We start from the raw sequence: 26678 nt of genomic DNA, 5'->3' as shown, positions 1-26678 counted from the left end.
AAATGGCTATTTGAACAATATTATTTTCAATGCCCACTTTTAGAGTTAAAGATTGTCGGGCAGAGTGCTACACTATGGTAAGTGCAATAGAATGTAATAGCTGCGTTTGTAAAACACGTATTGTTTGCAGCACATTGTAAAGTGTTGATGTTCTGTATTACTTGCCTGATGGCCACTAAGCTAAACCCAAGATATCACCTTCACATGTAGTACATGTAGTTGGGTGTTTTTCTAGTGTTATTGGTTACAAGTAAGTACATTTATTGAAATGTTGCAGATGGCAGCTATTACATTCTACTGCACTTCCGATAGTGTAGCACTCTGCCGACGAGATGTTTTCACGGTTAAGGTTGAACCATTCACAACATTGGCCGAAACTATAAACGATCTGAAAAATGTTTTAGGTCAATGTGTGCTGAATCCGAATCTGCTGCATGTAAAAATGTTGTTTGGGAGGAACGTGGTCAAACTATTTTCAGGGATGTGAAATTTCAAAATTGCTCAATTCGTGTTGCAATGTATTCCTCTGGCCATAATAATTCAGATACGTATGGTTTGACACATCTACGTATAGCGCCAATCCGGCTTGAAATGTGGGGGGGAACAATCGGTCTGAAATGTCAAAAAGTGGCTGAAAAGAACAAAAAATAGGTCATTTTGCCGAAAGGTGTGGGGGGCACACGTCCCCCTGCCCTCCCCGGGTTGACGCCCATGTTGACGTGTCATTCTCTACAGGGAGCAACAAAAATGAGTGATTTTGAATAGACAGAATTCCCGCTTCCTGCAATCCAAAACAATTATTACATTTACAATACCTGTACGAATGGGCCATTCCCTTTAAGACTTACCCTGGCCCTGTGGAAGATTTAAAAAATATCTCCCACAGAGGGAGCATGTTTTTCAAATGTAATTGGTCAGAGTTAATCATTTTGAAACCCATTCTACCACTGTATTGTGACTTTACCTATACCTTTGACAATTGGAGTGAGTATTTCAAATGGAAGTTTCCCAATTGTCTATTCTATTCGAAGCTTATACTCCCTGTGGAAGACTTTAGCTATATCTTCTACAGGGGTAGTGTAGATTTTAAATGTAATAGCCCAATCCGCTTGTAGCCTACAAGTGGCATAGTCATGATTAAAAAAGAAAAATAATAATAATAAATGTTGGTGATTTAACGTGCGCTTTCATCTAAGCATGACCTAACTATCAGCACACTTCAACAGTTATTCCGCTGCCATTAGGATATATCAAAATCATTTCCGCTTCATTGAATCCGCAGCAGATGCGCAGGTACTCTCAGCGACTTAGATTGTGATTACCCCCAGCAGCTCCCCATTTACACCTGGATGGAGTGAAGCAATTGAGAAAATTAAGCTATCTTGCTCAAGGACGCAACACACTGACAATGGTGGGGCTCGAACCCGCAACCTTTCGATTATGAAGCTCGTGCCTTAACCCATATAGAACACTGAACTCCTTAACCATTAGGCCACCGTGCTTCCCTACTGTATTACTACTGTATAGTGGACATTTAAAATGATAATTCTTTCAAAGCGATGAGAATTGGACAAAACAAGAATTGAAATTTGCCTTAACCCATAGAACAACTCCTTAACCATTAGGCCACCGTGCTTCCCTACTGTATCACTACTGATAGTGGACATTTTAAATGAGAATTCTTTCAAAGCGATGAGAATTGGATAAAACTATGAGAATTGAAATTTTCTCATCCAAATGAATGAGAAATACAAATTAACCCCCTGAGCACTGTCTGTCGATCTAACATTGCCACTGATTGCTCAATAATGTGATATCTTCACTTTAATCACCAATCAGAATAGAGCTTTGCAAATAATTCACACTAATTTTTTTACATGGTGTACGAAATTATTCTAACAATGTTGCTGATTGGTCCAATTGATAATGAAAACTTCTTTTTGACCAATCGGCAGGTAGTTCTCGTGTCAACAACATGTCTTTTTCTCACAGGTGGTTGCCACGTTGAGAAAATTTCATAGAAATTAATAATTTTGTCAAATTCGCATCGATTTGAAATTTTTCTCATTTTAAATTTCCACTAGTGATTAGCAAATGGCTTAGCCATGATTTTTTCCAAAGGGAGTCAAGGTGACTCTTAAAAGGGGAAGCATTGACGATTAAAAAAATGTAAAAAATTCTGCAAACTAGCAAGCAGTCCACGCTCTTAATTATCTAGTGGATAGACTAGATTTCCGATCCAAAATTTACCGAAAATGTGTCTAGAATCTGGTAAAATTTGACTCGGATCTAGTGCGATTTTATTTCACTAGAAATCTAGTAAAATCGACTTGGTGCTTTCCCATGAGAACTACCTGCCGATTGGTCAGAATGGATGTAGTTTCATTTATTGAACCAATCAGTGATCTTGTAAAAATAATGCCATCATTAAAAATGAATGGGGTGAAATATTTTCTAAACAGTATTCTTATTGACTATTCAACTGAATATCTCTTGTCATCAACCAATCAAAGTTGTTGTAAGAAAGGCAGTCTTGCTCAGGGGATTAAGAGTGTGTGCGGCTAGCTGCTGGAGTGGGGTGTTAAACGGGGTAGCTTTCACCTTGTACCCCTTAGCTATGCCACGAACTGTGGCGTCCTTAGGTATTTAAAAGCTTTTAAAGCCTTAATGTACGATCTTTTTAAAGTGTGAGATTTTCCTTTTTTTCTTTCAAAATGATAAAATAGTTAATATGCAATAATCATTATGAAAGTTCCCAATATATTTGGATGCGAAAAACATTGGAAATTTGCAAAGAAACAACATCATAAACTTCATCTCGCACTTTTTGGCTTAGGACGGCGAGTGCGGCCTCAGAGTTAGTCTGCTATACGCAGCCAGTTTGGTTACGCTCCCTCCACATGTGTGGAGGGAGCGTAACCAAATGGCTTCGTAGGAGACTACGATTTGTGACCGTTCCGATGTATTATCTATCATAATCTGAAAAATTATGATAATATGTCGGACCAACAGAAAATTATCCCGTTTCACTACAAATAGGGTGAATTTGACAGTTTGCTCATAGATTTAAGTTGGAACATGTGTAAGTATTACAAATGTCAAAAAAAATAAAGGTATATTCTGAAAAAAAATATGGTACATTAAGGGTTTAACCAAGTCCCAATATCCCAGATATCAAGTTGTAGTTACAACCCGAGATTACAGCCCAATACAACAATTACAAAAATCACACTTATAATCATTACTGTATAGGAACTGCGTATAATAATAGCGGCATCTCCTACGGGTGTGGTGGTTTCCCTAGTAGGACCACCACCGTCAGGTGTTGATGGAATCATGCCTTCTTCCGTACACGGCGATGTTTGGCAGTAGCAAACAGTTCCATTAATCAAATCGGGTATAATCTTCTCGCCGGTGGCTTCAACGGTAAAACGAGTACCATCAGCCTCCTCCTGGAATCTTCTCAACAATGTTTCCTCACTGACGCAGGTAATGTCAGCAGTCACACATTTAGGCCTCACTCCAGTGGTCCTGGCTTCACCGCCTGTGCAATAAGTAGATGGTACGAGGGGGTATCAAAAAGTTTTAGAAATCGCACAGAAGTGAAAGAGCTATATAAATGAAATTTTGTCAGTGCAATCACTGGTCCTTATGTACACTATGGTGCAAAAATGGTCTCATAAGTATGTTTACTTTTTTTACAGGAGCTAGATGTCACTACCTGCCTATGTAACCGCATAACCAGCAAAATGGAGAAAATTGAGGCATGCAGCATGATTAAGTTTCATTTTAAGGGTTACAGTGCCCAGAAAATCTGTGATGAAATAAAAATTCCTTACAAAAAAGCGACAGTGACATATCACAATCACCACCGAAGATAACTTTCATTTCATCATCAATTTTCTAGGCACTGCAACCCTTCAAAAGCAGGATCTTAATAATGCTGCTTACCTCAATTTTCTCAATCTTGCAGTTTATGCGCAGTAACTGGGGCAGCGGGTTACTGGCATCTAGTGCCACCTGTAAAAAAAGTAAACATACCTATGAGACCATTTTTGGACCATAATGTACATAAGGACCAGTGATTGCACTGACAAAATTTCATTGATATAGCTCTTTCACTTCTGGGCGATTTCTAAAACTTTTGATACCCCCTCGTACATACAATGTTGGACAATAATACTGACTAATACTTACAGCTACCGATAAATTCCTTTCATAGTCAAGGGCACAGCCAGCTTTCTACGTCAGAAGGGGTGGGCAAAATAAACATTTCATCCCAGTTTTGGTGGGAGCCGGGGGAGTTTAAATTTTCGCGCTTAAATTGTGCACATTTCCCCAATGGCTGTAAACGCCTGTCATAGGCATTAATCCTGGCCCAGGGCAGGGATCAATGCAATTAGGGACATGTTTATGCAAATAAATGAATATATGTGACCCCTCGGCACAACTGAGCCCGGATGTCGCCAGTGCCACTATTGAGATATGCTCCATCGAACTTAACAATAAACAATAGGAAACAAAGGATTTATTGACTGTTTTATTGATTTTTAACTACTTAGTGTCAAGTACTATAGACATGATATACATCATTTTAAAGCTAATTTCAAGCAAAATATTTTGGTTGAATATCTCAAAAATGATGATTGGCGACTTCAGGGCTCAGTTGTGCCGAGGGGTCACATATATGCAAATGTTATGACCAAATTTAAGTTCATAATTTGACAATTGTAGCCGGTAATTGCTAAATTTGGTCAAATGCAATACTTTTAACAGAAATTGTGAAGTGTGTCACTCCAAATTATATATTTTAGTTAAACTAAATGTTGCTCAAAAAACCTATGGGTCACAACCGGTCGGTGGTTCTTCCTGGTTGAAGGTTTACGGGGATGTTGCACGGTTTTGGAGATACCATTTCAGTGATTTTGGTTTATCGATGGGTGGGTTTTCAATGGAGTGGGCGCATTTGGTCAAAAGTGCACCTAAAAGCGCCCAATAAGGGCCAATTTGGGTGTATTTTGGCCTATTATACTGATGGGTAGCAAAAACACATTAGAGAATGAATTTGGAGACCGTCTGATAATTACAAACACTCGCTGAGCAGCAAGACCTTCCCTCTAAGCTTTTAATCTGATAAGCTGATTATCCATTTGTTTTCATGAATTGGAAGACATTCTTTGATGTATTACTGAGCTCAATCATCTGAAATTATTGGAGCGTGAGCCACCCAGGCTGGTGGCTCAGCATAGTATTTTATTAACAGAAGGTTTTCTAAATTAAAAAAAACAAACAAACAAACAAACAAACAAACACACACACACACACACACACACACACACACACACAACATGACGATACGGGTAATTTCTGTCGAAGAAATGTCGCAAACAATCTACCGTTCTTACCGCTATGAAAAAACTGCAACCGAGTGTCTATGTATCTATCTCCTGACTGACATGTGTTGTTAAATCCATAGATAAGTTCTACGTCTCTAACACAATCAAGAGTAAAGTTGTCCATCTTCTGGCACTGCGGTGGCCAACGGTCGTGCTCAGTAGTACATTGGTAGCACCGGTCACCGACCACTATAGATTACAGAAGAGTTAAAGATAGGGTAATAAGACACATGATGAGATATGATGGGTACAGCCCGGGGGTACAGTCTGCCGCCTGGACAACCAATTCTTTAGAAATGCTTAGTCGCGCTAAAAGTCGATCGATACATGTAAAAATCAGCACAATTCAGAGATACACCTTTTTGCTATGAAATTAATTTTCTCGGTCAAATATAAAGCAATATTTTTTTTTCTTCAGTAATGTCAGTTAAAAACTTGGTGCTTGGATATACATTTTTTTAAAATCCTGGTGTTAAAATTAAGCATCAAATTGTGTCTTTTAGTGTGATATTTTTGATTTTTATAGGCCTTGAATTCGCCTGCGAGCTTTTTACGGAATTCATGTTTTAGCGTCTCAAACTAACATAGTTTGCTAAAGAAAGATATTTCCCACCTCTGTAAAGCACATCGTGTGGGTCTATATGTTATAGTTTTGTCAGAATTTCCGTTTTTGTTTTACCCTTTTTCCATTCATGGTCCGAAAATGTCAAACTAAGTAAAAGTAGGCAATGGTGAGTACTTTTATCTCGAGAGCAACCAGCAGAAATAGTCGATATTTCCTTTGTTGTTATCCAGGTCAATTTTTCATTGAAAGCAAATTGCCCGACCAGCGATTAAATCCCCAATTGGGTGTTCTGGTTAAACATGATCAGTAGGAGCGCTATAGGTCTGGGAATTTCTTTGCTATATTGAAGTTCTGGCAACACTATAGCCATGCCGGTATTCCTATTAAACCCAGGGATATCGATCCACAATGCTAGTACTAGCCTTTAGATTTCACGTGTTGATTTAGAAATTTTTTCAGCCGACAGTGAAAGATGGTGAAATCAAAACGGAAATTCTGACAAAACTATGATATATAGCTCACGGTGATGTGCTTTAGAAAGTTGGGGAAAATCCTTCATTAGCGAACTATATTACTTTGAAAAGCTAAAAGGTTGATCCAAGAAAAAGCTCGCGGGCCGAGCTGAAGCCTATAAAAATCGAATATCTTACACTAAATGACTGAATTTCAGGCCTAAGTTTAACACCAGGATTTTAAAAAAATCAGTATCAAGCATTATAGTTTTTCCAGCCATTTACTGAAAAAATGAAAATTATTGCTTTTCATTTGGCTGAGAAAAAAAATTTTACACTGAAAAGGTGTAACTCAAAATTTTGCTCATTTCAACACCAATTTCGATCGTTTGTATTGCCTCATTAAATGACTGAGTGAGCCTTGCAGAACAAAAGAATCGGTTGTGCAGGTAGCTGACTGGGTACACCTCGTCAATCTGAAACCCCGTCAGTCCGAACCACCGCTAGTCCGAATTTTAAGCTCTAACGCTAACCCTAAAGCCTAACCCTTATCCTAACCCTAATAAAAATTCGGACTAGTTCAGACTGACGGGGAGACCCCTTACAGAATACATAGCAATGGGGCCAAATTTGTCGATTCTGTATACCGTCCATGTTCGGTCGATCTATAATTTATGAAATATCATTGCTAATTGTGATCATTCTACCATCAACTTTGATTATTTTAGTCAATAATTCGTTAATACAAGCACCGAAGCATACCGATGACAGGAGCGAACACATTGGGCTGCGATGCCTAACAATGAGATTTTTACAACGGATAATAAAATGAATATACTACTACACTGCAAATAAACATGTTTAGGTTTCTGTAACACTTTTTAAACACATGAACGTGTTTATTAAACAACTGAAAATAGTTCATTTCCACATTATCTAGAAATTACTGGTATTTTCAGAAACCTCTACTCATACATATTACACATTCAAAAATATAAAACCCAACACTTTCATTCCCTCTAAAATTTATACTTAAACACACCAAAGTGTTATAAACGGTTAAACACTAACGATATAAACGCTTCCTTATAAGCACCATGTTTAAATTTTAAACATTTTCAGTGTTTAAAGTAAACACTTTTAGATTAACTCTAAACACTAACAATGTTTAAAACTTAAACATGGTGTTTAAGGAAGCGTTTATCGTGATCCATGATCATTGATTCGCAGTCCTTCAAGACGGACTAATTAGGCCTACTGCCCATAGGGGGTACTACATCCCTGCCCAATTTTTCTCAAAATTTATAGCATATTGGTCACAAGTAAGATGTGTATATCATAGGGGCACGGACTATAACTACTGGTAATTTTATTTCAACACAGACAACAGTTATGGAGTTACAGTCAAAAATGAGGGAAAACAAAATTATTTGATCAATAAATCAATAACTTCTTGAGTTGCTCACTGAATTTTCAGTGTAGTAGTTCAAGTCCTTGCTCCTATAATATACATATCTTACATGTCACCAATACGCTATAATGTTTTAGAAAAATGTAACAATAGGCACAAAATTGGCCAGGGGTGTAGTACCCCCTTAAGGCGGTATAATTATGAGGATGTTTCTGGAAATTTGGAAATGCTCTGAGCATGTTTTCAAAATATAAATTGAGTAGGGCAAACTAAATTGATCAATATGCCTTTTGTTTGTATTAAGGGGTGGGGTATGAACGTTTGGACAGTAGGCCTATTTATTGTTGGGCATTAGAGCACATCAGACATATCGAATTGCATTCTGAATACGAAGAATATCCTTCTGATATCAAATAATTTTGATTATTTGAAATTCGGAATGTAATACACATTTTATGGCAAATCATTAAAAATTGATATTTTTGATATTTAACAGTACTTGAAGTAAACTTTATAAATCTGATGATTTATACTTAGAGTGTATGTAGGTGGGATGAAAAGCCGACGATCAATTGAAAATTTTGACCTTTCGTATTGAAGATATGGATTTTTTTCCCAAAACACACACAAAAAATAGGTCTTTTTGGACAAAAGTCCATATCTTCAATATAAAAGGTCAAAATTTTCAATTGATCGTCGGCTTTTCCTCCCAGCTACATACACTTTAAGAATATATCATTAGATTTATAAAATTTATTTCGAGGACTGTTATATATCCAAAATTTGAAAAATATCAAATTTTAATAATTTGTCATAAAATTTGTATTACATCGTGAATTTCAAAAAATGAAAATTATTTGATATCAGAAAGACATGCTTCGTATTCAGAATGCAATTCGATACGTCTGAGGTGCTCTCATGTCCCACACAAATACTGTCGAAACGTCATAAATGCTCATTCTAGATCCCTTAAATCATTCATACGAATTTTATAATACATCAATTTACACTGTAAAAAGTGTGTTTAGAAATTTTAAAAACACTTTTCTAAACACTATCTTGCATCACGTTTTTGAACATAAAATCTACACATGTTTAAGAATTTGATGCCATGTAGCATGATGGGTTTTTTTAAGCAAAATATTGGCAAAAATTACATTAGCGAATTATCCCTTATCATTTCAGTCATTTTAGTTCATTAGGCTAACTTGATTGACTGTTGATTAAAAACAACAATATGCAAAGAAAATATAAATTGATATATTTTGTAAACCGATTTACTTCAAACAAAAGACAATAAGTGTGCAATGGCCGGAACCGGGGGGGGGGGGGGGCTGGGGGCACGGTTCCTCCAATAATTTTAGTGGGGCCAAGTTCCCTAGACCCCCCCCCCCCCCATAATTTAAGGGAAACTTAAAATATCAGGGTAAAATTCATAATTTTAGGGTAAAATAAATATTTTTAGGGTAAATTCATATTTTTTTTATAACGGCATAATTCATAATTCGTACAATTCATGTAAAATCCATTCATTTCTCAACCTAGCTCTCGCACCCACCCCCTGGCAGCGTTCCGCGCCTCGACCAGCCCATCCCAGTATGAAATTAATTCCGCCATTTTCTTTTCTAACATTGAACATGAAACATGCAAGTTCAAGGTCATATACGATTCATGCAGCAATACATGCATGTATTTATTATTCAAGGTTTATTACAACAATGCATATGGCAGCCAAAAGGCTGAATTACATACATGCTACAAAGAAATTGGCAACAACAAAACACTAAATATATCTTACAACAGCATGAAATCCAAAACGAAATCACATACAAACTATATATAACTGCAAAGAAGCTAGCAAGAAATTATTGACCTGCTCCTGAAGCATCCTTGTTCCACAGCTGAACCATGTATGGGATGGGACTACGCGCGTATCTTTGAGTGCGCACCTTGGGTAAAGACAGGTGGTTAGCGTTTCGCAGGTTCCTACCAGTCTCCTTCCTGTAACCTGGAAGCCAGATACGGAAGTCAGGATGCTCCAGGAGTTTGTTGGCAAACTTAAGACAGATTTGATCGCGACGTGATCTCAGCTCAGTCAATTTGCAAAGTTCTAGAGCATCTTGATAAGATGTGTATTTGAAGCCCAGCATGATTTTGCATGCCCGTTTTTGGACGCGCTCCAGGGCGTAATGCTGCTGCTCGGTCAAACCTGGATGCCACGCTGGAACAGCGTACTCAACAAGCGGTCTTATAAAGCCTATGTAGATGGTTTTAAGGTCATCCAGATCTAGACCGAACCGCTTCAGCGTGGTGAGCATGAACAAACGCCCTGTAGCTCTTTTGATGACATCTGTAGTGTGCACATCCCATTTAAGATCCTGAGTTATCTTCACACCCAAAATTTTGACACAATCAGTAGATTGCAATTCGACACCAGCAAGTGTCAGTGTTTGATGATCTGATTGAGTATGACAAAATTAATATCCATGAACATGCATTTTTTGGGGTTTAATGTCATCTTATTGATGTTAGCCCATTGATCAAATAGATTCAAATTATCCTGGATACTAGATCTTTGATTGACAAAGGTGTTCTCAACAATAGTGAGATCATCAACGTATTTAAGCACCAGTTTGTTCTCATCTGTAGTTTGAGCAGCGTCATTAACCTGACAAACAAATGTGGCAGGGCCTGTAAGTGTGCCCTGGGGTACACCCCCTGTAAGATTGAGCCATGCAGAAAGGCAGTCTTGATATCTAACACACTGAGACCTCTCTGAGAGAAAATTACAAATCCAGGGGATTATGCAAGATCTGGCTCCCATTTGAATTAATTTTGGAATAGCAATGTTGTGATCCACGCGATCAAACGCCTTACTAAAATCTGTTATTGTAACTCTGGACATGCTTTTAGTATTTTCAGCGTGAGACAAAATATTATCTACAAGTCTAACAAGATAATGAGAGGTGGAATATTTCTTTCTGTTTCCAAATTGATTACTATCAATTTGAGGCTCAATGTCCTCCATTAGCCACCCAATAATGTATGATTCCGCCACTTTGGCAAAATGGTCTGTCAAAGAGACAGGACGGAGTTGGTTCCAAACAGGAGGGCTAGACTTAGGGATTGGGACAACAATAGCTTGTTTCCACTGGGGTGGTACAATTCCCTCATTAAAAGATGTGTTCAATATACAACAGAGAGGATCACTGATCTCATAAGCAAACTCGCGAATAATAGTGGCTGAAACTCCATCAGGACCTCCAGCTTTGTTCTTTTTGAGTTTTTCACATACCTCCCAGGGATATATTTCAGGCACAGATGCTTTAGCTGGGAGAAATGCGGGCAATTCCTCAACATTTAACGGTCTTATGTCCCTAGCAACAGAGACAAAATGCTCATTGATCGAGTTTGAAACAGCCTTAGCATTTGTTGGATCAGTCTCAGGAGGAGGCTGTATGCAAGTTTGGGACTTGTTGTTGGTGGTCATCACACGTATTTCTCTATACCAGCTTGCTGGACTAGCCTTTTTTAGCCTTTGAACCCTATTATAGTAGTATTCGTTCTTGTCGGCAACAATGGAGCGTTGAACTCTGTTCCTGTAAAACTTCCACAACAAGGGTCGCTCTGGAGAGAAAGCAGCCTGCCTTTCGCGTATAAGGTGTTTGGTAATAATAATATTAGCGTATGTACCAACTTACGTATATTATTATTATTATATTTAATATTATAGTGTTGTTTAATATTATTATAGCTGTTCAAAACGTAGGCAAAACACATCCATGCCAAATTATTGATGTTATTCTAGATAATATATGCTGCTTTGTATAGTTATTTTGCAAATCAGCTTACATATTTATAGGCCCGTATTATTTTGTAAAGTGATACATTCAGTGCGGGGATACGTTCTTTTTGGAGCGGTCAATAAATGTAATGTAAAAGAGGCCCCAATGTAATATTATCAGGCCTAGCCTATATCAGCGATTAACAAAAATGCGCTATCTTACCAGGGCAGGGAAATCCTATTCCGAGGCGCAATTCGCAAAAAAGATATATACTAGACATGAATTACCTACATTTGCAAAACAAATACAAAAATACTCACCTAAAACAGAAAGAGTGACAAATCCCACGAAGCCAAAAATAAACCTAAACTGCGCCTCCGATGCGGCCATCTTGCCTCTTTTATAAGCGGGATTTTAAATTTTCCTAATTTAATAATTAGGTTATGTATAGGCCTATAAATTATTATGCCAAAGAGTTCTCGAGTTTAATTGCCTGTGTATGAAAAACACGTATGTTAATAACAATGATGTCTGTATGAGCGGTTAAGCGTATGATTTAAACAGGGTGAGTCAAAACCGTCAAACAAAGTGCATAAAAGGTCGTCTGTTCGTGTGAGAACCAATTTGAATTTTTGATTTCAACTGTCTAAGGCGACAAAAAAAACCCTTTTCAGCAGGCGGTGGGGATTTTCTTTTTCTCGAAGAGGCTAAATGACCCTTAAAAACAATTGAGAGAGCCTGTGCATCTCAAATACAGGAGTATCTTGTAAGTGAAAATCTTCGCGGAAAAATGCAATCGGCATACAGGCCCGGCTACAGTACCGAAACGGCATTACTCCGTGTTTACAATGATCTACTACTTGCTACTGATAAAGGTAATGAAGCCGTGCTCATTCTTCTTGAATACTCCGCTGCTTTTGACACTATAAATCACAAAATTTTTCTTGATCGACTTGTCAAAAGATATGGAATTTCTGACTCTGTTTTAACTTGGTTCACTTCTTACTTCAATAATCGTTCTCAATCAATTGTAATTAATGACTCTGTTTCCAAACCGCATACACCATTTGAAGGAGTACCACAAGGCTCTGTCATCGGCCCATTGTCATTTACAATGTATACTTCTCCTCTTGAGGACATAATAGATTCTCATGGTCTTGGTAGGATGATTTACGCCGATGATACACAAGTATATGTCATTTTGAAACAGGATGATTATGCGTCTCTCATTCCCAAACTTGAACGCTGCATCACTGATATAAAAGCATGGTCTACTGCAAATGACTTGAAGCTAAACGAAGATAAAACAGAGGTCCTTCACAATTCACATCGAAGTTCAGAAAATCATCTTCCTTATCTTCTGTGAATATTGCAAGTGTACCAGTAGAACCTGTGAAATCTGCCCGTAATCTGGGAGTCATTGTTGCAGATGATCTCAGCATGGATCTTTACATCAATAATATATGTCGCTCTGCCTCCTTTTCTCTGTACAAAATTGGTCGCATTCGAAATTATCTGGATGAAAAATCAACTGAAACTTTAGTTCATGCTTTTATCACATGTCATCTTGATCGGTGCAACAGCCTTTTTATATGGCCTTCCTGACTCTCTCATCTCAAAGCTTCAACGAATTCAAAATTCTGCTGCTAGACTTGTTTCGCGTACTTGCTTCCATGATCACATCACTCCTGTACTGCAAAAACTTCACTGGCTTCCTGTCAAATATCGTATTATGTATAAAATTCTTCTCCTCGCTTATAAATGTTTTCATGGACTTGCTCCAGACTACCTTGCTGATTTGATTCAGGAATACAAACCTCCTCGAAATCTACGATCATCCTCAAAATGCTATCTCGTCTCTACATCAGTTGCTACTATTTCATATGGACAGAGATCTTTTTATTTCGCTGCTCCTGAACTTTGGAACATTTTACCATATAATGTAAAAAACTCTAAGACTCTTGTACAATTTAAATCTTCCTTAAAAACACATTTGTTTACTCTAGCATTTTGTGACAATTGATTTATCTCATGTTTTACTTTGTTCATTTATATCACATGCATAAATTGTTTGTAGGTTGTATTGTGTAGGTATTGTTTGTCATTTGTTTATTCATGTTTTAAGCGCTAAGGGACTTCGGTGTAAAGCGCTATATAAGAGTCGTATTATTATTATTATTATTATTATTAAAAATCAATGACCAGCTTCATCTGAACAATTTTGGAAAACATATTTTGAAAATTTTCTGATTTTTTTTTTCAAGACATTGCAGTCAAGATCATTCCACTTCGTCTATGACTTTTTTCGACGCCTTCTCTGCCAATTAGCTGAATCAATTCGTATTAATAAAATAATAATAATAATACATAATAATATAATACACAGATTTAGAGAGCGCTTTTTAAATGAAGAAACAAAGCGCTATGGAAAAAGAAAAAATGCAAGAGGGCGGAAACATAATTTAGGTGAAAAGGTGAGTTTTTAGGTTCTTTTTGAAAGTTTGGACATTGGGAGAGTCACGAATGTGGGAAGGCAAGCCATTCCATAGAACAGGGGCAATGATGGAGAATGCTCTGTCACCATGCACCAGCCAGCCAACTTGGGGATCTTGGAATGGAAAGGCAGGTGGCAGCAGTAGAGCGCAAAGAATATCCAGAATGACGGGTGTGAAGGATGGAGGACAAGTAGGCCTATTCATGTGATGACCAATTGAATATATGAATACAAAACCCACCCAAGTCCATACTTTGGCCAAATTGAGTTTAGCATGGGAAATTGTTGCTATACATAGGCCTGTCATATGTATGAAAGAACAACTCAAATTCATTCTCTGTGTCTATTGAGAGCTATTGAGCATGTGAAAAATAGCATGTATGAAAGAATCACCCAATTCCATGATTTGAGTCCTGTAGTACATTGATTGAAATCCAGTATGTATAAAAGTTCACTTGTAACACATTCATTGCTAGAGAGTGACTTTTGAAAAAAAAATTGGTTTAATAAAATTAAGTGTGTGGTTTATATTACATGGCAGAATGCTTATCAACATTATACATACCTTTGTGCTTTATTTTGTATTATCTTACTAGTGGTAATCTCATTCTAATATTGTTGTCTTTGTATATGATTCAAAAAACCACCCAAGTCCAAAATTTAAAATGAACCCCACGAAGTCCCTGAAATGCTAATCGTCATACCTAATACAGGTTAATCCACTCATTTGCACGTAAAACTTACCATATTGACCAGGTAAATCTAACTGACGGAATTAAAATGATACACATGTTTTTCTCTCAAAATCACTTCCCATGGACTTGGGTGGGTTTTGTATTCATGTATTCAATTATAAGGGTGTTGATTGAGTACTTATCTACTTTTGATAAAGGTTGAAGTAAGTATCTACTACTGATGAAAGTTGATGAAGTAACTATTACCGATACTACTAAAAATTCATATTACTCTATTTGTCGAGCTATGAGTTTTGAAATATTTACAAAAATATTTTAAAACTCCTGATGAGACCAATAAATATTGGGCGTAAAGCGCCCAATTTCATCATAATTATGTTTTGGGTCCAATTTGGATTCATCAAAACATAATAATGACTAAAATCGGAATATATTTGTAGAAATGCACGTGTTGACCAATAAGGGAGTACCTATATCTACTTCTGATAAAGATTGAAGTAAGTATCTACTACTGATGAAAGTTGATGAAGTAACTATCTACTGTTGATAAAGGTGTTGATGAAGTAACTATCTACTGCTGATGAAGGTGTTGATGAAGCAACTATCTACTGCTGAAAAAAGTGGGTAATGGTGAATCCAACGGACGAGGACACAAAACACATCAAGGATCAATAAATGATACAAGAGGATACCGTGAATAACGAACAACTGAAAAGAAGGAGTGCAAGGTATACCACCTTGATGTGGGGAAACAAAATACAGACTAGACGGTATATGCAGAGGGGGACAAAAAACAACATAGAAGTAGGTAAAGTTTGATAGCCAAAAATTACCAATTCTAAGGCCCACAGAAGTGTTAAACCTGCAAAAACAACACGGATCAATAGGAATACAAAAGTGAACTGGAACAAGTGATGAAAATCACTATGCACATAAGCAGACAGACATAGAGAACCAAACAATTCAAGTTGACGCGTTCAAAAATAGTCATTTTTGCCTAACATACAGGATACGGGTACAGAATGCCAATTTTAGTATGACATTTTTTTAATTTTTGATCATTTTATAGCCAATTGTCTTATTTATCCTGATATTACAAGTTGCTCTTTAGCATTAATAATAAGAAAAAACCAATTTCTAATCCTCTGTATGGATTTTTAAGGGGGTCAAAAAGGCACTTCCTGGCAACGATGCACATGCAAAGTACAGGTTGTGGTACCCATCAGTGTGATGTTTTACAATTTTATTGCAATTTTCTTAAATATTCTGACATTTCAAGTTGCTCTTGTGTCAAATAACGAGAAAAAACCAATTTGGAATCATCTGTATGGATTTTCAAGAGGGTCAAAACAGTAGCATTTGTGCATGTGGCAACAATGTACAATTTAGTAACTTTGCAAAGAACTGGTAATATCATGGCACTTCATACCCATTTCAAGATGCTCCTTTTAAGTGTTTGATAATTGTTTACAAGTGTTTCTATTTACTTAAAATATAACAAAAATAAAGCTTTAGCACCACTGTATGGCTTTTCAAGGGTGTCAAAATGACACATCCAGCCACAATGATTATGCATGCAATTGCGCAAACCATGGGTCATACAAGCCATTTTGACTCCCTTGGAAAACATTGTACAGGGTTGCAATCTTCTTTTCTCTTGTTTAAAATTGATTTAAGAGTAACTTGGTGGAAAGTCAGGATAAATGGAAACAATTCTCGCTATTCGCAATAAGGGCGCCGCCAGCGGTTTGCGATGTAATCGTGACGTATCATGGGAAAATCGTGATGTATCATGGGAAAAGGTCGACATCCAAGTCCGCGCAATACGAATATTACCATGCTATTACATAGGAACACGTGACAATATTTTTTAGTTTGTCAATATAACGGTATTACACGCAAATCGATAGAGGAAAAAATTAATTGTGCACATTTCAAATCACATTATTAAGTATTATTGAGTATCGATTCGCGTGTAACACCTTTATTTTGACAAACTAAAAAATATTGTCACGTGTTCCTATGTAATAGCATGGTAATATTCGTATTGCGCGGACTTTCATCCCCACCATTTCCCATGATACATCACGATTACGTCGCAAACCGCTGGCGGCGTCCTTATTGCGAATAGCGACAATTGTAAAACAAACAAACACCACAGAAAGAGAGCATACCGAAATGTGCACTTAGTACACATAAAGTCTGCACAAAATGAACTCAGCTGTTATAAACACGCTTATAGCTTCAGAACTAATAATTGTTTTCTCAATATTTCAACACAAAAAGAAGGATGGTTTATTTACTCGCATTTTCATACCCAATTTGTCTGTCCACTTTTGTTCAATATTAATAATACAGCAGTGTTTTGAAAGAAATATACCCGAATTAAAAAGTTGCAGGTATTTGTATTGATTTGAAATAAGTGTGAAGATAATGGCGGGCTTTACGTGCTACCGTACTGGCATAGTAACCATTGATCGATGTAAACTGCAACTTTTAAATTGGGATATTTTTCTTCAAAAGCACTACTGTCACTGACTGTGTTGTTAATATTGAACAAAATTTGACAAATTTGGTATCAAAATGCGCATAAATAATTCATCCTTCTTTTTATGTTGAAATATTGTGGAAACAATTATTAGTTCTGAAGCTATAAGCGTGTTTATAACAGCTGAGTTTCTTTTTGTGCAGACTTTAGATACTTGTACTTTGCATGTATGCGAATAGTGGCTGGAAGTGCCATTTTGATCCCCTTGAAAATCCATACAGAGGATTTCAAATTAGTTTTTCTCACTATTTGACTCAATTAGAGCACCTTGAATTGTCAGGATAATTAAAAAAAATGGCAGTGAATTAAAAAAAACCTGGAAAAAATAGCACAGTTAAATTAGCATGTGCATCGCTGCCAGGAAGCACCATTTTGACCCCCCTTGAAAATATAAATCCGTACAGATAATTAGAAATTAGTTTTTTCTTATTATTTGACTCTAGGGCAACTTGAAATAACAGGATAAATAAGACAATTTGCTATAAAGTGATCAAAAATAGAAAAAAGGGCATATTGAAATTGACATTTTGTACCCATAACCCGTACATTAGCATGATTTATCAAAAATTGGGATTTTTGGGAGCATCAACTTAGTATCAAAACACAAATAATACAAAACAAATCTTATGTTCCTAGTAACATTAGACTAAAATTCTTTCAGATACAAAAGACTAGAAATTCATATCTGGTGTACACCTAAAGTTATTAAGGGTCAAAATTTGCCGATTATAAGCGCCATTTGTGGCTGAACCACTTTAAGGGGGCCTAAAATTCTGTAGGGGGTCTAGAAATGAATTTTATTTTGAATTGCTCATAGACATTGGCACATGGTTAATCCATTCTGAACATAATTAGGACATATAAGTGCACTGTGACATTATCATGGGTCTTTCAAAATCAAAGATAATTTGATTGAACAGTACGAAGTGCTGATTTTGACCCCCCCTGAAATCCCAACGAAATTCCGAAATCTATCTTTTTTGGCATTAGGCATTTCAGACACAGCCAGTGAGTGACCACATTCAAAAAGAGGGTCACAACTGATTCAATTAAGAAGAAAATGCCCCTCAAAGAGAGCACTTGTCATGCTTGTCATTTGGACACCTTAAATTCCCAATTTTGGCCATGGTCGCCAAACTTTGATGGCCCACCATTCGCAAACGAAATGGAATTTGAATTTTTTCTTGTGACCTCACCTAGGGGTCCATGAAAGGTACCCCTTAGCCAAAGGAGAGCAAAATCCAAGAGGGTGGGTGTACACTCAATCTGTTTTGACATGGACTGATCCGAAAGGTCAAAATTTTCAATTGATCGTCGGCTTTTCATCCCACCTACATACACTTTAAGTATAAATCATCAGATTTATAAAGTTTATTTCGAGTACTGTTAAATATCAAAAATATCAATTTTTAATCATTTGCCATAAAATGTGTATTACATTGCGAATTTCAAAAATTATTTGATATCAGAAGGACATTCTTCGTATTCAGAATGCAATTCGATATGTCTGACAATGTCTGATGTGCTCTAATGTCCCACAAAAACACTGTCCAAACGCTCTCATACCCCATCCCTTAAGACATCATAATATTTCACTGCAAAATCACACAAGACACAAAACATGTATTTATTAATAATAGCTTTAATAATATGATATTAAATATTTTTGTATATTGATTAGAAAATGTATAATTGAGTTTGATCTTTTAAGAAGTGAAACATCACCATTACACACAAGATACAAAATCACTACTCGTTTTAAATAAGTTATATTTTGGCTTTTGGTTTAGGTAAAAACGTTTTAATAACATTAAAATGTCGGGTTATATAAAGGTCATGATAACGTTTTAAAACGTTTTGTATGAAAAACACACTACAACAATATTTTTTAATGTTTTCAAAAAATGTTATTTTAAACTATTTTTGCAAACATTTTTGCCAAATATTTTGTCAATACTTAAATAACATTATGTTAAAATATTTGAACCCAGCAAACACAGAAATGTTCTTACAATGTTATTTTGAAAACCTTTTAAGTACATTTAAATGTCGGGTTATATAAAGGTCATGAAAACGTTTTTAAAACGTTATTGCAAATATTTTGGGAAAACATTGTTCGCAAAATATTTTTTCAACCCCAAAATAACATTCTGTTTAGAATGTTTTGTATCAAGTTTTCAAGAATGTTTTTGGAATGTTATTAAAACGTTTTTATACCCTTTATATAACCCGACATTTAAACGTTTTTTGTATTACATTTTTGTTTGCTGAGCAGTAGATTATCAAAAAATGTTTTTTAATGTTATGAAAATGTTTTATACTCTTAATATACCCTTTATATAACCCGACATTTAAACGTTTTCTGACAACCTTTTATAACCTTTTGCGAATGATGTCGAAAACGTTTTGTGTTTGCTGGGGCTACATGTATTTATTTATAATATGATATTCAATATTTTTACATTGATTTAGAAAGTGTATAATCATGATAATTGAGTTTGATTTTTTGATCAAGAAGAGAGTTCCAGAGTAGAAGTTCAAAATCTGGCATAAACTGATCTGAAAGGACCTTGTGATTCCTTGTTCATGTTGTTTGAATAGTTACCATCTTGTGTGATCGTTGTGAATTTCAGATTCATGGAACTTCTCAAAGGCACTGGGAAGTGCATCAATAGATATATAAACATGAATACACCTCTAATTCAAGATTATAACTTTCAAAGGCACGTTTAGCATATCGTTTATGAATTCAGCAGACGGCCTAATCTGGATTCGGCTCTTGGTAAATTACGCATGCATTACGTTGAATTACAGAACAAGAGATCAGTGCTTTGCCTATAGAAGGCAGCATATCACTTTTTAACGGTTAACATCGTCGACCATACTGCGATGCATCGTTAGCTAACTCTGTATGGCGCCCTCGTTTGATTACTTATTACACTGTTATCATCTGATCTCCGTTAAAACATTGATATGCTGTCCTCTATTGTGTAGCATTGATCCCTTGTTCTCCAATTTTACCAAAAGCCGAATCCGGATTCGGCTGTCTGTCGAATTCATACCGATATTATACTTTGTAAATAGAGGTCCCGTATGACTTCGATATTTAAAAATGGCTATTTGACCAATTTTCAATGCCCACTTTTAGAGTTAAAGATGTTTTCAAGGTTAAGGTTGAGCCATTCACAAGATTGGCCGAAACTATAACGATCGACGATCTGAAGGATGTTTTAGGTCAATGTGTGCTGAATCTGAATCTGCTGCATGTAAAAATGTTGTTTGGGAGGAACGTGGTCAAACTATTTTCAGGGATGTAAAATTTCAAAATTGCTCAATTCTTGTTGCAATGTATTCCTCTGGCCATAATAATTCAGATACGTATGGTTTGACACGTCTACGTATAGCGCCAATCCGGCTCAGTTGAAATGTGTGTGGGGGTGTATGTGTGTGTGTGGGGGGGACAATCAGCCTGAATTGTCAAAAGTGTCTGAAAAGAACAAAAAATAGGTCATTTTGCCGAAAGGTGGGGGGGGGCACACGTCCCCCTGCCCCCTTCCCCGGATTGACGCCCATGTTGACGTGCCATTCTCTACAGGGATCAACAAAAAAGTGATTTTGAATAGACAAAATTCTCGTTTGATTAGATATTATACCAATTAGGCCTGCAATCCAAAACAATTACAAAAATTACATTTACAACACCTGTACGAATGGGCTAGTCCCTTTAAATCTGGTAAAATTTGACTCGGATCTAGTGCGATTTTATTTCACTAGAAATCTAGTAAAATCGACTTGGTGCTTTCCCATGAGAACTACCTGCCGATTGGTCAGAATGGATGTAGTTTCATTTATTGAACCAATCAGTGATCTTGTAGAAATAATGCCATCATTAAAAATGAATGGGGTGAAATATTTTCTAAACAGTATTCTTATTGGCTATTCAACTGAATATCTCTTGTCATCAACCAATCAAAGTTGTTATTAGAAAGGCAGTATTGCTCAGGGGATTATGAGTGTGTGATGCGGCTAGCTGCTGGAGTGGGGGTGTTAAACGGGGGAGCTTTCACCTTGTACCCCTTAGCTATGCCACGAACTGTGGCGTCCTTAGGTATTTAAAAGCTTTTAAAGCCTTAATGTAAGATCTTTTTAAATTGTGAGATTTTCCTTTTTTTCTTTCAAAATGATAAAATAGTTATGCAATAATCATTATGAAAGTTCCCAATATTATTTGGATGCGAAAAACATTGGAAATTTGCAAAGAAACAACATCATAAACATGATAAACTTCATCTCGCACGTTTTGGCTTAGGACGGCGAGTGCGGCCTCAGAGTTAGTCTGCTATATACGCAGCCAGTTTGGTTACGCTCCCTCCACATGTGTGGAGGAGCGTAACAAATGGCTTCGTAGGAGACTACGATTTGTGACCGTTCCGATTCCGATGTATTATCTATTATAATCTGAAAAATTATGATAATATGTCGGACCAACAGAAAATTATCCCGTTTCACTACAAATAGGGTGAATTTGACAGTTTGCTCATAGATTTAAGTTGGAACATGTGTAAGTATTACAAATATGTCAACAACAAAAAAAATCGGTTTTGAAAAAAAATAGTATATTCTGAAAAAAGATTGTACATTAAGGCTTTAACCAAGTCCCAATTTCCCAGATATCCGGTTGTAGTTACAACCCGAGGTTACAGCCTACCACAATTACAAAAATCACATTTATAATCATTACTGTATAGGAACTGCGTATAATAATAGCGGCATCTCCTACGGGTGTGGTGGTTTCCCTAGTAGGACTACCACCGTCAGGTGTTGATGGAGTCATTCCTTCTTCCGTACACGGAGATGTTTGGCAGTAGCAAATAGTGCCATTAATTAAATCCGGTATAATCTTCTCGCCGGTGGCTTCATCGGTAAAACGAGCACCATCAGCCTTCTGCTGGAATCTTCTCAACAATGTTTCCTCACTGACGCAGGTATTGTCAGCAGTCACACAGTTAGGCGACACTCCAGTGCTCCTATATTCACCGCCTGTGCAATAAGTAGATGGTAAAATGTTGGACAATAATACTGACTAATACTTACAGCTACCGATAAATTCCTTTCATAGTCAAGGGCACAGCCAGCTTTCTACGTCAGAAGGGGTGGGCAAAATAAACATTTCATCCCAGTTTTGGAGGGAGCCGGGTGGAGTTTAAATTTCGCGCTTTAATTGTGCACATTTCCCCAATAGCTGTAAACGCCTGTCATAGGCATTAATCCTGGCCCAGGGCAGGGATCAATGCAATTATTAGGCCCATGTTTATGCAAATAAATGAATATATATGCAAATGTTATGACCAAATTTAAGTTCATAATTTGACAATTGTAGCCGGTAATTGCTAAATTTGGTAAAATGCAATACTTTTATTGTGAAGTGTGTCACTCCAAATTATATATTTTAGTTAAACTAAATGTTGCTCAAAAAACCTATGGGTCACAACCGGTCGGTGGTTCTTCCTGGTTGAAGGTATACGGGGATGTTGCACGGTTTTGGAGATACCATTTCAGTGATTTTGGTTTATCGATGGGTGGGTTTTCAATGGAGTGGGCGCATTCAAAAGTGCACCTAAAAGCGCCCAGTTAGGGCCAATTTGGGTGTATTTTGGCCTATATACTGATGGGTAGCAAAAACACATTAGAGAATGAATTTGGAGAAAACCGTCTGATAATTACAAACACTCGCTGAGCAGCAAGACCTTCCCTCTAAGCTTTTAATCTGATAAGCTGATTATCTATTTGTTTTCATGAATTGGAAGACATTCTTTGATGTATTACTGAGCTCAATCATCTGAAATTATTGGAGCGTGAGCCACCCAGGCTGGTGGCTCAGCATAGTATTTTATTAACAGAAGGTTTTCTCTAAATTAAAAAAACAAACAAACAACAACAAAACAACACACACACACAACATGACGATACGGGTAATTTCTGTCGAAGAAATGTCGCAAACAATCTACCGTTCTTACCGCTATGAAAAAACTGCAACCGAGTGTCTATGTATCTATCTCCTGACTGACATGTGTTGTTAAATCCATAGATAAGTTCTACGTCTCTAACACAATCAAGAGTAAAGTTGTCCATCTTCTGGCACTGCGGTAGCCAACGGTCGTGCTCAGTAGTACATTGGTAGCACCGATCACCGACCACTATAGATTACAGAAGAGTTAAAGATAGGGTAATAAGACACATGATGAGATATGATGGGTACACCTCGTCAATCTGAAACCCCGTCAGTCCGAACCACCGCTAGTCCGAATTTTAAGCTCTAACGCTAACCCTAAAGCCTAACCCTTATCCTAACCCTAATAAAAATTCGGACTAGTTCAGACTGACGGTGTTTCGGACTGACGGGGAGACCCTACAGAATACATAGCAATGGGGCCAAATTTGTCGATTCTGTATACCGTCCATGTTCGGTCGATTTATAATTTATGAAATATCATTGCTAATTGTGATCATTCTACCATCAACTTTGATTATTTTAGTCAATAATTCATACAAGCACCGAAGCAGGACCGATGACAGGAGCGAACACATTGGGCTGCGATGCCTAACAATGAGATTTTTACAACGGATAATAAAATGAATATACTACTACACTGCAAATAAACATGTTTAGGTTTCTGTAACACTTTTTAAACACATGAACGTGTTTATTAAACAACTGAAAATAGTTCATTTCCACATTATCTAGAAATTACTGGTATTTTCAGAAACCTCTACTCATACATATTACACATTCAAAAGTATAAAACCCAACACTTTCATTCCCTTTTCAAATAACCGTCCTCTAAAATTTATACTTAAACACACCAAAGTGTTATAAACGGTTAAACACTAACGATATAAACGCTTCCTTATAAGCACCATGTTTAAATTTTAAAGATTTTCAGTGTTTAAAGTAAACACTTTTAGATTAACTCTAAACACTAACAATGTTTAAAACTTAAACATGGTGTTTAAGGAAGCGTTTATCGTGATCCATACCATCATTGATTCGCAGTCCTTCAAGACGGACTAATTACTGCCATATTAAGGGGTTTCTATACCCCTGCCCCCAATTTTGTGCCTATTTTTGAATTTTTAACAAAAAATTATAGCACATTGGTCACAAGTAAGATATGTATATCATAGGGGCAAGGACTATAACTACTGGTAATTTTATTTCAACACAGACAACAGTTGTGGAGTTACAGTCAAAAATGAGGGAAAACCAAATTATTTGATCAATAAATCAATAACTACTTGAGTTGCTCACTGAATTTTCAGTGTAGTAGTTCAAGTCCTTGCTCCTATAATATACATATCTTACATGTCACCAATACGCTATAATGTTTTAGAAAAATGTAACAATAGGCACAAAATTGGCCAGGGGTGTAGTACCCCCTTAAGGCGGTATAATTATGAGGATGTTTCTGGAAATTCGGAAATGCTCTGAGCATGTTTTCAAAATATAAATTGAGCAGGGCAAACTAAATTGATCAATATGCCTTTTGTTTGTATTAAATCATTCATACGAAGTTTATAATACATCAATTTACACTGTAAAAAGTGTGTTTAGAAATTAAACACTTTTCTAAACACTATCTTGCATCACGTTTTTGAACATAAAATCTACACATGTTTAGGAATTTGATACCTTGTACCCTGATGGGTTTTTTTTTGTTGTTGCAAAATTGCCCTTTTCAGTCATTTTAGTTCATTAACTTGATTGACTGATTGATTAAAAACAACATATGCAAAGAAAATACAAATTGATATATTTTGTAAACCGATTTACTTCAAACAAAAGGCATATTGATAAGTGTGCAATATATGGCCGGAACTGGGGGATGCTGGGGAACGGCTCCTCCAATGATTTTGGTGGGGACCGAAGTTCCTAGCCCCCCCCCATAATTTAAGGGAAAATTGATATCTTAGGGTAACATTCATAATTTTACGGTGAAATTCATCATTTAAGGGTCAAATTTATAATTTTAGGGTAGGCCTAAAATACCTAATTTTAGGGTAAATTCATATTTTTTATAAGGTAGGGGCCCTATAATTCATAATTCATTGTACAATTCATGTAAATTCTATGCATTTCTAAAGCTTCTGTGCTCAACCTAGCTCTCGCACCCACCCCCTCAGCGTTCCGCGCCTCGACCAGCCCATCCCAGTATGAAATTAATTCCGCCATTTTCTTAGTCCAACATTGAACATGAAGCATGTAAGCTCATGTAAGTTCAAGGTCAGATACGATTCGTGCAGCAATACATGCATTTAATAATAGTATTAGCGTATGTACCAACTTACGTATATTATAGCTTATTATTATTAATAATATTATAGTGTTGTTATTATAGCTGTTCAAAACGTAGCCTAACTTTAAAGGGAGACAAAACACATCCATGGATGTCAAATTCTTGATATCATTCTAATATGCTGCTTTGTACATGTATAGGCCCCTAGTTTATATTTTGCAAATCAGCTTACATATTTTTTTTTATGTAGGCCTGTATTATTTTGTAAAGTGATACATTCAGTTCGGGGATACGTTCTTTGTGGAGCGGTCAATAAATGTAATGTAAATGAGGCCCCCAATAATGATTATCAGGCCTCTTTAACAAAAATGCGCTATATATCTATCCAGAAAAAACCAATTCCGAAGAGCAATTCGCAGAAAGATATATACTAGACATGAATTACCTACATTTGCAAAACAAATACAAAAATACTCACCTAAAACAGCAAGAGTAACAAATCCCACGAAGCCAAAAACAAACTGCGCCTCCGATGCGGCCATCTTGCCTCTTTTTAAAAGCGGGATTTTAAATTTTCCTTATTTAATAATTAGGCTTTGTATAATGCAAAAGAATTCTGACTTGAATTTGATTGCCTGTACGGGTAGGTATGTTAATAACAATGATGTCTGTATTTGCTGTACTGTATTAAAATGTACATGTAGGAGATCCGGAGCGGTTAAGCGTAAATAACAGGGTGAGTCAAACAAGAGCCAAAAAGGTCGTCTGTTCGTGTGAGAACCAATTTGAATTTTCAATTTTGATTTCAACTGTCTAAGGCGACGAAAAAACCTTTTCAGCAGGAGGATGGACTGGAATTTCCAAGTCGGTGAGGACTTTATTTTTATAACCCTTTAAAAAATCAATTAAAGGGTGCATGGGCAAATTTGAAAATAATCTGAACAATTTTGGAAAACATATTTTGAAAATTTTCTGAATTTTCTTCAAAACATTTTATATTATTGAATATTTATAAGATAATTTGAATATTCACACGAT

The 26678-nt window shown here is 36.5% G+C and overlaps 1 protein-coding gene across 3 annotated transcripts; it reads right to left on the bottom strand.

The window, feature by feature from the left end:
* Positions 1 to 312: 312 nt before the first annotated feature.
* LOC140137402 (uncharacterized) lies at positions 313 to 26435 on the bottom strand. Of its 3 annotated transcripts, none has more exons than XM_072159047.1 (3): positions 26119 to 26435; positions 5406 to 5585; positions 313 to 3544 (listed from the first exon to the last, which is right to left on the bottom strand). In XM_072159047.1, exons 1-3 carry the CDS (start codon positions 26180 to 26182, stop codon positions 3186 to 3188), a joined length of 603 nt encoding a protein of 200 aa, XP_072015148.1. In that variant the 5' UTR covers positions 26183 to 26435; the 3' UTR covers positions 313 to 3185. The 3 variants fall into 3 exon arrangements, with proteins under 3 accessions (XP_072015148.1, XP_072015147.1, XP_072015149.1); XM_072159046.1 differs by lacking the exon at positions 26119 to 26435 and adding an exon at positions 11930 to 12111; XM_072159048.1 differs by lacking the exons at positions 313 to 3544; positions 5406 to 5585 and adding exons at positions 21737 to 22386; positions 23364 to 23543 and having other exon boundaries at positions 26119 to 26407.
* Positions 26436 to 26678: the final 243 nt, after the last annotated feature.

The sequence above is a fragment of the Amphiura filiformis genome, chromosome 17, assembly GCF_039555335.1.
Source record: "Amphiura filiformis chromosome 17, Afil_fr2py, whole genome shotgun sequence".
In the NCBI taxonomy this organism is placed as follows: Eukaryota; Metazoa; Echinodermata; class Ophiuroidea; order Amphilepidida; family Amphiuridae; genus Amphiura; species Amphiura filiformis.
This window is presented reverse-complemented; position numbering and strand designations above follow the sequence as displayed.